This window comes from Sorex araneus, chromosome 11 (assembly GCF_027595985.1).
Source record: "Sorex araneus isolate mSorAra2 chromosome 11, mSorAra2.pri, whole genome shotgun sequence".
Lineage (NCBI taxonomy): Eukaryota > Metazoa > Chordata > Mammalia > Eulipotyphla > Soricidae > Sorex > Sorex araneus.
Genome location: NC_073312.1, coordinates 34,318,172 through 34,332,188, shown reverse-complemented (window position 1 = coordinate 34,332,188; position 14,017 = coordinate 34,318,172). Strand labels below are relative to the sequence as shown.

Sequence of the window (14,017 nt, the reverse complement as noted above, 5' to 3'; positions counted from 1 at the left end):
TGATTAACATACAAACACTTATACATGCAATGTACTCTATACTGCCAACATATACTTACATGTAATATTCCTGCAATCTTAGAGGTATATCCCCGGGGCTTCTCCTTATCTTTAAACCTAAAAGCAACAGCGTTCAAGTCCTAAATGAAAAGTTAATCTAGTTAGACAGGTCAACCATTATTCAAAGATACTTTCTCTTCAGCGTATGAACTATCATTTTCTGAGAAAGTAACTATTTGACTTAGAAATATGTAAACATGAGGGAAAACAATAGACTGTTCCTCCAGCCTAAACTATTGAAACTATTAGTCACAGTATTAGGAAAACCATGTGACAGAACCTAGTGATATGCAATAATCAGAAAGATGATTCTGTTGATCCATTCACAGAATTGCACTTCATTACTGTCATAAATTTACCAAGTAGAGATCATACTTTTAAATTTTTACATAGGTGAAGAGGTGCTTTCATCTTAATATACTTTTCACAACGCTAAAAGCCTTAAATATAAAGTAGATATATTTTTAATTTCTTGGAAAAGAAGTTGAACAATTTGGAAAACAAATCTCTGTGGAAAAAAAAAGACATTAAGTACAATACTGAATGATAGAGTTTCGTACATAAAATTATTTTTTATTGCAGAATGTATGTGGTCTCTGTTTTAGATTAGGCACTATCAATATAAAACCTTTAAAATGAGCCCTCTGGAGGAACCAGTTGGGATGGGAGATGTATGCTGAAAGTAGATAATGGACCAAACATGATGACCTCTCAGTGTCTGTGTTGCAAGCTATAATGCCCAAAAGTAGAGAGAGAGTATGGGGAATATTGTCTGCCATGGAGGCAGGGGGAGGGTGGGAAAGGGGGCGTATACCCAGGATATTGATGGTGGAGGGATGGGTGTTTGATCATTGTGAGATTGTAACCCAAACATGAAAGCTTGTAACTATCTCACGATGATTCAATAAAATTTAAAAAAAATTTTTTTTTAAATAAAAAAAAAATACTGAAGTCTTTTGGGTTTTGGGTTTTTTTTGCAGTGCTAAGAACTAAAAGCAGGATCTCACACATAGAGTACAGTAGGATGTACTCTACTCCCTTGAGCCATATCCTTGGCTATAATCAGTTTTTTATGAACACAATCTTAAATAAAACCATTCCCCATTTTTCTGAGCATGCCACAAATTTTTATTATCAGCTCTAAAAATGACAGTTCATATAGCTTCAGGTAGAGTAAAGTAAGCTCTGACAGATACAATTTCAAGAAATTGCTTGTTGGAAAAACAATTCTGTTCCTTCTTTTCCCCTCTAAAAAGGATGCAATACTGCCTTAATCCTTAATGATAATCTATGTAGCCAAGCAGACTAATACATCTATACCTAACCACAAGTAATTGTAAAATTCAAAGAGTTCAGATGGGGGTGGGGGGAGGAGGTTCCAAAGATTCACTGGGCCTTAATTCAAATCAATTCCCGTGTTTATAGTATTAGACTATTGGGGCTGGAGCGATAGCACAGCGGGTAGGGCGTTTGCCTTGCACGCGGCCGACCCGGGTTCAAATCCCAGCATCCCATATGGTCCCCTGAGCACCGCCAGGAGTAATTCCTGAGTGTAGAACCAGGAGTAACCCCTGTGCATCGCCGGGCGTGACCCAAAAAAGCAAAAAATAAAAAAACAAAAAACAAAAACAAAAACAAAAAATATATAGTATTAGACTATTACCCAAGGACAGTAGAATGAGGGCCAGGAGGATTGGCCTACCATTGGAAGCTTGCGGCAAGTGCAGGGAAGAGGGCAGTTAGAATTAAATAAAAAAAAAAAAAAAGGAGGGGGATCATTATGACAATGGTCGTTGGAAATGATCACTCTGGACAAGAACTGAATAATGAAAGTAGGTAAAGGTGATGAACTTTCAGTACCTGTTCTATAAAACATAATGGATGGAGAGGGAGAGAGGGAGGGAGAGGGAGGGAGTCAGGAAAGGAGAGAGAGGAGAGAGAATGCAAAAGTGAAAAGCGGAAGTGCCTGCCATAGAGGCAGACTTGGGGTAGAGGCCTGACTATTGAGGGATATGGGAGATATTGATGGAGGAAAATGTATACTGGTGAAGGGACAGGTGTGGAACACTGTATGACTGAAAAACGCAATCATCAACAACTTTCTAATTGTATATATTTCACAATGATTTAACTAAGAAAAATTAATTCTCATGTATTTGTCCTTGATAAAACAAAAGTACCTTGCACTCTTGGAAAACCCATTCTTGAGGTCCTTCTGCACGTAACTTCTGAATGTATTGAAACATGTGCAAAATTATATCTTCAACATGTACTGGAAAAAAGGACATACTTAAAAACCCATTCAGTTCTCATATCCTCAAAGCAGTGAGCTCACCCCACCTAATGTAACATCAGGTAAGGGAAGGAGGAGTCCTCACCTTCTGATACCAGTGTTAGAGTCCCCCCCAACACATACAGCCCGCCAGTCTTGGGGAATTGTCAGAGAGGACATCTGAGTAGTAGATGAGCCAAATAATAAGTCAAGTACATATTTTGTAAGTGCAGCACACATGGTTAGCATGAAGGAGGGAGAAATCATCCATGAAACATAGGTCAAGTTAGGTGTGACAAAAATAATGGATGAATTTATGAAGTAGAGCTTTACAACATAAAGCCAGATTCACCGCATGAAAAACTTTTAGAAAGTAAACATAAAAAGTCAATTTTCATGCCCAGACAAAAGGGCAATACTTACATAATCCTTCTTCGGTCAAGTCCACATTAATGATAAAGAACATGAATCCTCGGGCTCCTTCCTTCTGCCCACCAACAAGAGTATTTACCCAGCCTGTGACAGCCAAAGGAAATCATAGTGACTGCATGTGTGGTTTCATTTAACACAGAATTTTTAAAAAACTCACACTATGCCCCTTAGCACTTAACTAGTAGGCCTGTAGCACCAGGCTGAGATTCTCAGGGAGTAACCCCCCACCCCGGGAGGTAGAAAATTCCTGGCATCAGAGGCCCTGAGCTCCATCCCAGGACCCCATAGTCCCTAAGCACCACCAGGGAGGGATTCTACACAGCACCTGGAGCTGCCCAGACTTACCCTTTGCTTTAAGTTCTGATAACAGACTCCCAGGACCTTCGTGTCCGATGAGGTGGCCAAGATAATGGCCAGGATTTGATTTGTAGTATTTCTGAAGGTCAGGTATGGGGAATGTCACATAAAGATTCCTAATATCCTTAATGGGTACTACTTTGTAAAGTTGCTGGAAAGGGAGAAAAAAAAATCAGAAGATCAGCTATATAAAACTTCTATTTCATGTTTTTGTTTCTTTGTGCCACACCTGACAATGCACAGGGCTTCCTCCTGGCTCTGCACTCGGGAATCATTCCTGGCAGTGCTCAGGGGGCCATCTAGAAAGCCGGGGATTGAATCCAGGTTTGCTGCATCTTACCACTGTAGTATCATTCCGGCCCCTAGCTAGATGCAACTTCTACTGAGTAAGTTATTTACAAACTATGAAGAAAAATTACTTTCATGAAAAATCCCAAATTCAGGAGAGAATCAACCGCCAAATAAAATGATAATCACCACAAAGATATAAATAAACTTGCCATTTTTTAGTGGAACTTCATTGTATTTGGTATGCAGTTTATGTGTGCTGCCCTAGACCATTCAGCCAAGTATTTGTCAACGCTTGTCTTTTGATGTTGGATAATAACTTCAACATCAGCTAATGCCTCCGCTACCAAGAACTAAGTATGCAAATGTTAGAACTTATCAGTATCTTTCTGGTGACACCTTAACAAGTGAAACATCTGGTTTGCTTATGCAAATATCAAAAAGTTCTATTCAGAAAATTACTAAAACTTGAGGGCTGGAAAGAGAGCTCACAGGGCTAAGCACATGCTTGGCATGCAGGAGACTTGAGCTCCATCCCTGATGTAGCCCTGAGCATTATCAGGTGTGACCACCCCGGCCTCTCCCCCTCCAACAACAACAAAAAAAAATCACAGAATGAATAAAACTTCAAAATTCTTCCATCTACTCTTTGGTAAGTAGGTAAGTGTTATGCATTTAAATTAAAGTACTGCTTTGCCAGTGTGAGACCAAGAGTTCGATCCCTAGTGCCACCTGCATAGCCAAGCCTGGTGCAGGCAGCCCTGCTGTTCTGGGGCACCACGGCATGGATGCAATCTCCAGGGTACTGTAGCTAGGCATGAGTGCTCTGGCAAGCAGGGGACTACACCGAAAGGAATGAAAACCACAGGAAGCACCACAACCAAGCATGGGCTCAACCCCAGGTCCTCGCAGCAAAAATAAAGGAAAAGGAAAAAATTAAAGATCCCGAAAAAGTTATTCTTACCTTCAGATGTTCTTCCTGGAAAGGGTGCTCAGGAAATTCTGGCAGTGGAACATTTTTGTTCTCTACTTCGGAAAATAACTTCACCACTAAATCTGTTAGGTCATCTAGAGATTCTACAAGAAAACAGACAAAACAATTTCAATTATAACACAACCATTCAGCCACATATTTCTTGGCATTTTCAAAACTTAGAATTGTGTGTGTGTGTGTGTGTGTGTAATTAACATGCCTTAAATTTTACACAACATTATACGTAAATTAAATCTCTTAATTAAACTGGAGCGAAGACAGAATGCTCTGATGGAACTGGAGTGATAAAGTGGTAGAGCACTTGCTTTGCATGCAGCTGACCCCAGTTCGATCCTCAGCACTGTATGCTGTCCCCTGAACACAGTGCTGGGAGTCCCTGAGCACCACCAGATCTGACCCAAACCCCCACCTCTAAAATGGACAAAAAAAAAAAAAAAAAACCTTTTATCTTCTGAAAGCTTTCAGGGCTATTAAATAAAAGTCAGAATTATTTATAACTCCTGGGGCTGCAGAGATAGTACAGTGGGGAGGGCTCTTGCCCTGCACCAGGCAACACAGGTTCAATCCCGGGCATCGCTGTCAGGAGTGATCCCGAGCAGAGCTAGCAGTGAGCACTGAGCACATCCAGGTTTGGCCCCCAAAGAAAACAAAACTGAAATTCCATATGATAAAGCTAAAGCACTTAAATTCTACCAGTGCCTATAAAATCAAGTTACTAATTAGCAATACTGATAATGGTTATACCTCACACATTTCTGTTTTCTATTTCAAACTCATTATACTTAAGAGAAAAAGAATTCACAATTACTCTTTTAAAATAAATTTAAAATAAGTATTAGAGGTGCTGGAGCGATAGCACAGCGGATAGGGTGTTTGCCTTGCACGCGGCTGACCTAGATTCGATTCCTCCGCCCGTCTCAGAGAGCCTGGCAAGCTACTGAGAGTATCCCGCCTGCACGGCAGAGCCTAGCAAGCTACCCATGGCATATTCGATATGCCAAAAATAGTAACAAGTCTCACTATGGAGACATTACTGGTGCCCACTCGAGCAAATCAATGAACAACAAGACGACAGTGCTACAGTGCTACCATTATATGAATCTGTATCATCACAATGTGCCAAGCTCACTCAGAGGTTAGTAATTCCTGACAGAACTACATGACTATTGAAGTACAGTTCTACATCCTCATCGGCCATATTCTTTGGTAAGAATCTCAATTGTCAGGGCTAGGTGATAACGCATCCTTTCACCATGCAGGAGGTCTGGGTTCCCACGGCTGGCATTACAGGTCCCCCAGAAACAGGAGCTAGAGTAGCCCCTGAGCATGGCCAACATAGCCAAACCCCAACACCTGCACCCTATCAAAAAAGGTACGCTTGTAAGGTTTAAAGCTGCAAGTAAGTATAAATATTTAACGCACACTGTTCAGTTACAAGAACTGGAAATGAACTAAACACTGACATATGTGAAGATGTTAAGAAATGTCAATATAGAAGAATTTCATTGAATCCCTAATGAAGGAGAGATCTGTTTCTACTAATACAAAAATATCTAAAAACTCTATCAACAGCAGCATACAAAATAATGACGTAGTAGAATCCCTTTGAAGAAGGGGCCTCCCAAGCGGCACTCAGGGGGACTGGGAGGTGCTCCTGGTGACACCTGATAGGCTGAGCATGCAGAAAGTGGGACTGAGGATGTGGAGCTACTCAGGCCCTTGGGTGCAGGGGACCACCAACAGGCCTATCCCCAGTCATGCGTGCGAGGTCATGTGGTACCAGGGAGTGAACCAGAATTGGGTGCAAGAGATGTACCCAAAAATCTGTACTATCACTCCAGCCCCTTGTTCATGTCTTAACAGGCATCATATAAGTAAATATATGAGCAAAATTCTATTTGGGAAAAAATAATAAGAAACTATGGAAGGTGAGGTGGTCATAGCATGGGAGAAGAACTTGAGTTCCATCTTTTTGTTTTGTTTCGGGACCATGCCCGTTGATGCTCAGAGTTACTCCTGGCTCTGCACTCAGGAATTACTCCAGGCGGTGCTCAGGAGAACATATAAGATGCCAGGGATCAAACCTGGGTTGGCCATATGCAAAGCAGTGCCCTACTCATCTATATTATCTCTCCAGCCCTTGATTTCCATTTTATATTTCTTTACTGTGTGGGAAATATTCTTTTCATGTATATATTATCACTATTAGTCTAAAAGAAAACAGTAAAGAGATTATCTTTTTATAAACAAGGGACACACCTTGATTCTATCTTCTGAAACAGAAGTATTTATAAAGGAATAAACAATCACTTGATAGTCAAGAATCAGGCATGTGGACCAGGGCCACAGAGACAGTACAGAGGGTAGAATGTTTGCTTTGCACTGGACCCATATTCAGGAGCGATAGCACAGCGGTTGGGCGTTCGCCTTTCATGAGACCGACCCGAGTTCGATTCCTACGCCCCTCTCGGAGAGCCCAGCAAGCTACCGAGAGTATCAAGCCCACTCGGCACAGCCTGGCAAGCCACCCGTATGTATTGGATATGCCAAAAACAGTAACAGTAAGTCTCTCAATGAGAGACGTTACTGGTGCCCACTCGAACAAATCGATGAGCAACAGGATGACAGTATCCCATATGGTGCCTAAGCATTGCCAGGAATAATTCCTAAGGGCAGAGCCAGGAATAACCCCTGATCATTGTTAAGTTTTTTAACATCAGATATTGGAATACTAAAAATATGAGCTTTGGGCCTGGAGAGGCAGATCAGCAGGTGAGGCACTGGCTTTGCATGCAGGTGACTCAGGTTCGATCCCCGCCATCTCATATGGTCCCCTGAGCACTGCCACAAGTAATTCTTGAGTACAGAGCCAGAAATAACTCCTAAGCACCACCAAGTATGGCCTCCAAAATTTTTTTATTGAGATTTTGTGGTTTACAATGCTGTTAGTAATGGTTTATCATGAACATAATTCTGACACCACACTGCATCACCAGTGTACCCAACTCTCTCCTTGCCAAGGGTCCCAAAGACCCTTCCTTACAACCTCTCACCAACTCTTTTTTGTGGACCAGTTCTTCTGTTATGTTGTCTTTGGACCTTTGGTACTATCTTGGTATGTATCTATAAATCTCTCATGTAAGATAGAACTAATTTTTATTTTCTTAAAATCTCCTAAACCCTGCCTTCAGATATTCTCCAACTCTATCATTATAAATTAAAGGCTATATCTTAAATACTTTTTTAATACTCTCAAGAAGCTAGAGTATAAGGAATTTTTTTTTAATTTATTTATTTTTAATTAGAGAATCACCGTGAGGGTACAGTTACAGATTTATACACTTTTGTGCTTATACTTCCCTCATACAAAGTTTGGGAACCCATCCCTTCATAGAGTATAAGGAATTTAAGCTTAGTGTTAGAGCATTTTGCCTTGTATGTGTGATACCTAATACCTCCCCCACACAAACACACACTGACAAACACACACACACACACACACACACACACACAGACCAAATGGAAAACTTAAATTACACAACTCTGAAAAACTTTAGTCTTACCTCGACCTAAAACACAAATGGCCATTAAGTTGGATGAATAATAAGTAGAATGGAATTTCAGTAGCTCTTGTCTCACATCAATGCCTTCTTGGTTTGGTCTAGTCTCAAGAGTATATTTGTTACCTGAAAAGGAAGAAAACATTTTTCAGAAAAGGCAAAATATAATGTTTCACAAATACTGACTGCTATAGGGTGAATTTAAATGCTGGGGTTCAAACTTAACATACATAATAAGTAGTCAAAAATGCTTGAATGTAAACAGGATACACAAGACAGAATAGTATGCTCTAGTAACACATAAACGATGGTTGTCCCTCAGGAACTTTATAAAAATCATAGTTCTTAAAATCCCTATGAGATCGCGGGTAAGCACTAATAAGAAAAAAAATGAGATCCTCATGGCCTCTGTTCACACTTATTTTAATTTCCAAGTCCCTAAGTGCTCCATAATTAATTGAACAGAGTCACTGAGGGATCTTTTTGGAACTTGCTGAGTTACTTGTGGAAAGAAAAGAACTATTCTTGGATGAAGCATTAAATTTGTGATGTGAGTTCTCACAGATTTGACTTAAGACAGGTAAAAATAGCACGAAACGTTATTTTTATGAGATCTCTTAAGAAATTTAACAATGAAATAAGTAAAATATGTCAAAAGCAGAAAGTCAAGGTTCAATAGCCAGCAATCAGGTGGGATCCAAACAGCCCAAACAAAACATAATAAAAAGACAAAAAATAAAAAGTGCAAACAGACTGTCTCAGCACTATTTCTCATAAAGCATTTGTAAGTTCAGGGACTGGGAAATGGATTTCCGATGATCAGTACCCTCTTCAAAAGTGCCACTGTGATTAAAAATATAATATTCTAGTGTATGTTCACCAACAGATCTTCGAAGAGCCGCAGCACCGGGCCCTGGCACTGAGCCTTTGACCAAATGGTCTGGGTTGGCTGAGTATCACAGGTATGGCTCCTGGTCCTCCTGAGCACTGTTTGGGAGACTGACCCACCCCTAATTTTAGAACCCTCACCTAATGGGGAAAGCGAAGAGGGTTGAGAGCCAATCCCTGGTACTGTTCAGGGGCTAGAACTGGCTCAGTGCTCAGGGATCATCCTGGCAGTGCTCAAGGGACCACACACAGTGCTAGGGATGGAACCAGGGTCAGCCATATATAAGGCAAGAGTCTTACCCCTGGTACTATCTCTCCAGTACAGATTCTAATGCAATTTATTATTGCTCTGTCTTACATCTGAAGAGATAAAACCATTAGCAGAACAGATTCTGGGCTTTACTGTTTGGGGGGTTCACACCCAGGAGTGCAAAACGTGCTCCAGTCCTTTGCGCAATCTCCCTGGTCTCAAAGGCTTGTTCGTTTCAAGTTTCTCCTCTTTCCTCTGCCACCCTACCCCGCTGCTATTGGCTTTACATATAGTTACACGGGCAAGCAAGACATACATAGATATAGATGTCAGCACGTAGCTTATTTATTTGCAGTGTACAGAATCAAGGCAGCGCCTCATGCACGCAAAATAAGCCTCTACCCCTAGAGTTACAGCCTGGGCCCCCGATGAAGCAGCACAGGAAGAATCTTGTCACTAAACTGGATTATCTACAAAAAGCCACCAGATGGCGTCCTCAAACCCACAGTCAGCTGCATTGAACTAAGATTTATGTCCCAGATGCTCGAATCAATACAACTAGTGGAGAGTGTGTGAGAACTGACTTAGCAAGCACTCACCAAAAATTTGTCTGGGGGCACTCAGGAGAATTACTCCTGGCAGTGCTCAGGAGACTATATGGGATGTTGGGGACAGAAGTTGGGTCGGCCATGTGCAAGGCAAACACCCTACCCACTATGGCTCCAGTTCCCTCAACAACCCTTTTTGAGACACAAAGTCATTGAATGTACTTCTATTTCCTAGAGGCGGCCTGCTGGGAAGTTCCCAGGTCCTTAATTAGTACTCTCAGTATTTTTTTACTACAGATCAGTACAATGCCAGAACTGTTGTAATCTGCAACATCCTCTCACCTTACTTGTTTTCAGGTGCTATTCAAAGAACCTGAGTTAACAAATCTTGGAGGGACGAGGGTGGGGGAACCTTTCTGCTGGATAATGTTTTAACATTTTCTCTACTGGGCCAGAGAGATAATACAATGGGTAGGGTGCTTGCTTTGCACAAGCAGACTGGGAGGACAGTCAGTTCTCAATACACTGACAAAGGACTATGGACACTAGGTACGATGGACCAGGTCAGGTTTGCTATTCACTTTCTCGACCCTCTCACAAGACAGTGCCTTCAGAAAGTCTACAAAAACAGAAAGTGGAGCCGGAGAGAAAGCACAGCACCTGCCGTGTGTGAGGCTGACTGGGGCTCAATCCCCAGCACCCATATGGTCCCCCAGTCCAACCAGGAGTGATCCCTGAGCACAGAGCCAGGAATAAGTCCTACCGGGTGAGGTCCTCCACCAAAAAGAAAAGAAAGGTATAAGAGGATAGAACAGAGCTTGGGGATTGGGCCTAGAATTCCAGAGCGCCTGGTGGAACCCAGGGCAGGGGGACACGGGCACGGGTCCTCTGATGTGCGTCAGCTTTCCCTTTTCCCTCATCCCTGTCCCCCTTCTTTCCCATCCCTTCTTTGGGGCCACAACCAGCAGTACTTGGCAGACACGCATGGTGCTGAGGACTGAGCAGGGGTCAGCCATGTATAAGGCTAGAGCCCTAACCCTGTACTATCTCTCCTGTCCCAAGGCAGCTTCTTTAAGTGACCTGTACAGTGCACAGTGCTTTGCTATTATCTCCTTTTGGGAAAAGCAAATAAGTAAACCGGTTGCAGCATCTAGCATAGTTATTTGCAGCATTACACAGACACAATACTACTGGGGTTAGAACTGCAGGAGGGACTCCTGGCATCTGCGCCTCCCAGACACTGGCTGTACACAGTAGAGAAGAAAGTTCTGTCAAGGGTTCAGATAACTTTCCTCCACTTAAGAACCATGTGTGGCCTGAAGAAATAGCCGGGAGCTCAGAGCACCTGCCTCGCAAGCCTATAGGCATGAATCCAAAACCCTGGTATCCTGCATGTGCTGAGTGATCCAGGCAGCTCTGCTCTCTGCTATTTCTGGCACTGCACATGACTCTCGGCCACCCTGCCCCAGCAAACACGACCGCAACTTGTGTCTTCAACGAAGAATGAGTGCCCCACCAAGCGTGTGCATGATCACAACTATACGAGCGCAAAATTCATTGAGCACCATGGATGACTATGCAAGCACTGCAGCCTCCTGTCCACCCCCTGACAAGCACCAAGGCTAATGTGAAAGCTCCGTGTGAGCGCCCCAGTCAGGTCTGTGCACGACACCTGGTCCTTGCCACCACCACAAAAGGATAATGGAGAGAGCGAGGATTTAACCAAAGGAAGGGAGGAAGACAGGAAGAGAAGGAGGAAGTAGAGGAGGAAGGGAGGAAGAAAGAACTAATTGTTTCCTTTTCACAGTGCCAGAAATAAAAATCTGGACCTCCCAAAGCATGGACTCTAAACCTTTGAGCTACTCTCTCCAGTCCCCCAAAAGTACACAGGAAGGAAGGAAGGAAGGAAGGAAGGAAGGAAGGAAGGAAGGAAGGAAGGAAGGAAGGAAGGAAGGAAGGAAGGAAGGAAGGAAGGAAGGAAGGAAGGAAGGAGGGAGGGAGGGAGGGAGGGAGGGAGGGAGGGAGGGAGGGGGAGGGAAGGGAAGAGGGAGGGAGGACCCATGTGTAGAAGTCAGTGTAAATATAGCTGGGATAACAAATAACACTTTAGTTACTGAAACATACTATCCTAAACGCATGCTAATTTAGCTAAATAATTTATGTCAAATTTATTTTATTTTTGGTTTTGGGGCCACACCTGGCAGAGCTCAGGGGACCATACAGGATGCTGGGGACTGAACCCAGGTTGGCCATGCGCAGCGCCTTGCCCACGGTACTATTGCTCCAGAGCCTGAAACGAAGGATTTGTCCCCATCAGAATGAGCCCTGCTAGGACTCTGCTCCTCTGGCCTTCTGGAAACGTGCTGGAAGCGTCAGGGTTTCTTGTCTTGACTTTATCAGAAGCTAGTAATTACACAACTCTGGAGAAGTCTGAACTATCTCCGAGGGATCACTTCTTTCATCTATAAAACAGGATGATCTAGATACACGCCAAGCTGTTGAAACATGTAGCCATTCCCTGACTTCTTGGTTTCTTAGCTCTGAGATATAGCCAAGATTCTCAACTCTAAGCTCAGGAGATTCCTATTTTTTGTTGTTTTGTGCCACACTTTGGCAGTGCTCAGGGCTTACTCCTCTCTGTGTTCAGGGATCACTCTTGGTTGGCTCAGGGATGAGATGGGGTGCCAAGCATCAAACCCGGGTCTGCCACATACAAGACAAATGCCCTACCCACTGCACTCTCTCCTGCCCCAAGATTTCTTATTTGTAAGTAAAATAAGAGAACCAGTCTCACAAGATCAGTATGAGAACTAAATGAAGAATTTATGGAAGGCTCAGCATAGCATTTATCAGATGCTTAATATAAACTCGAATTGTGAAGCTTATGAAAAGTGATAATAGATATAAAAATTGTTTTTTCTTTTATCTATTTTTGGACATGAAGGTTTTGTAGACTGTACTCATAATTCAGTAAATGCTTATATTTTCATTACAATTATTTCAAATCTATTAAAAGAAAACTACCCACGCAGGGCTGGAGAGATAATGCAGCAGGTCGGGCACTTTTCTCGCATGCAGTTGACCAAGTTCGATCTCTGCTATCCCAAATGATTCCCCAAGCACCATCAGGAGTGATTCCAGAGCCAAGAGTAACCCCTGACCATTGCCAGATGTGGTCCCATAACAAAAAACAAACAACAAAAACTCTAAATGAGTACTAATGTAATAATGTCATCTGGTAGTTATTTCTTCTACAAAGTCAAAGAATTTATATTTCTGAAAAATTTTAAAGTTAATTATTTCTTACACCTCATGAGAAGAACTGAGTTTGAAGTTCTAGAAATCTGCCTTAGAAACCATAGCTTGCGGACTAGAGTGATAGCACAATGGGTAGGGCGTTTCCTAGCATGTGGCCGACCCAGGTTTGATTCCCAGTATCCCATATGGTCCCCTGAGCACCGCCAGGAGTAATTCCTGAGTGCATGAGCCCGGAGTAACCCCTGTGCATCATCGGTGTGACCCCCCCCCAAAAAAAAAAGTAAGAAAAGAAACTACAGCTTGCCTACCAATGTATGCTTGAGAAGGAAGATCTTCAGTTTGCATTTCTCTAGAAATGCAACTTCTTAAGGTTGGGTTAAGAAATCAATAGTTTCTTGGAATTATTATATGCTCTTCTTAAATACTTCTTGGAACTGGAGAGAGAGCTCAGGCTCCAGCCTCACACGGGACTGACTGGAATCCCTAGCACCGTGTCTGATTTCCTGAACACTGCCTGAAGTGACCCCTAAGTACAGAGCGGAAATAACCCCTAAGTAACTGTCAGGGGTGGCCTCCAAACAATAAAAACTACCATCAAAAAACCAACACCAAAACCTTTCTTGCGGCTAGGGACATGGCTCAAATGGTAGAGCAGAAGTCTTGCATATTTGAGATCATGGGTTTAATCCCTTATCCCAAATGCTCTCTTCTGATGGGTCTTGTGGCCCTGAGCATCCATGGGGTCCAGGTGGGGCCTGAGCACCGCAGGCCCAAGCTCCATCGGAGTGGGCCCACGCCTCCAATGACCACAGCAGTAGCTCCAGCCTCAATCATCACACCATAACCTGGCAGGACACACCTCTCCATGGCACAAGAGTTCCTTCTTCTCTCAGTTGCAATCCTATAAAAATCCTGGAGACTTTTAAAATTCGAGCATCTTAAAAAAAAATCCATGGATGGGGCTAGAGCGATGCCTTGCATGAGGCGGACCCAGTTTCAGTTCCCAGAATCCCGTATGGTCCCTTAACTCTCGAGGAGTGATCCCTGAGCACAGAGCCAGGAGGAAAATCTGAGTGTTGCTGGGTATGGCCCAAAACACAAAAAATAAAC

General features: G+C 42.8%; 1 protein-coding gene across 3 annotated transcripts in view; it reads right to left on the bottom strand.

The window, feature by feature from the left end:
• The window catches only part of IDE (insulin degrading enzyme), an 88,636-nt gene that overhangs the window by 32,954 nt on the left and 41,665 nt on the right, over positions 1-14,017 (bottom strand). For all 3 annotated transcript variants that reach the window (XM_055119054.1, XM_055119053.1, XM_055119055.1), the window contains 6 exons: positions 7,967-8,089; positions 4,374-4,486; positions 3,110-3,272; positions 2,756-2,848; positions 2,241-2,332; positions 60-140 (listed from right to left, as the gene is read on the bottom strand). In XM_055119054.1, the coding sequence (XP_054975029.1) occupies positions 60-140; positions 2,241-2,332; positions 2,756-2,848; positions 3,110-3,272; positions 4,374-4,486; positions 7,967-8,089 (665 nt within the window). The remainder of the gene's footprint in view (positions 1-59; positions 141-2,240; positions 2,333-2,755; positions 2,849-3,109; positions 3,273-4,373; positions 4,487-7,966; positions 8,090-14,017) is intronic.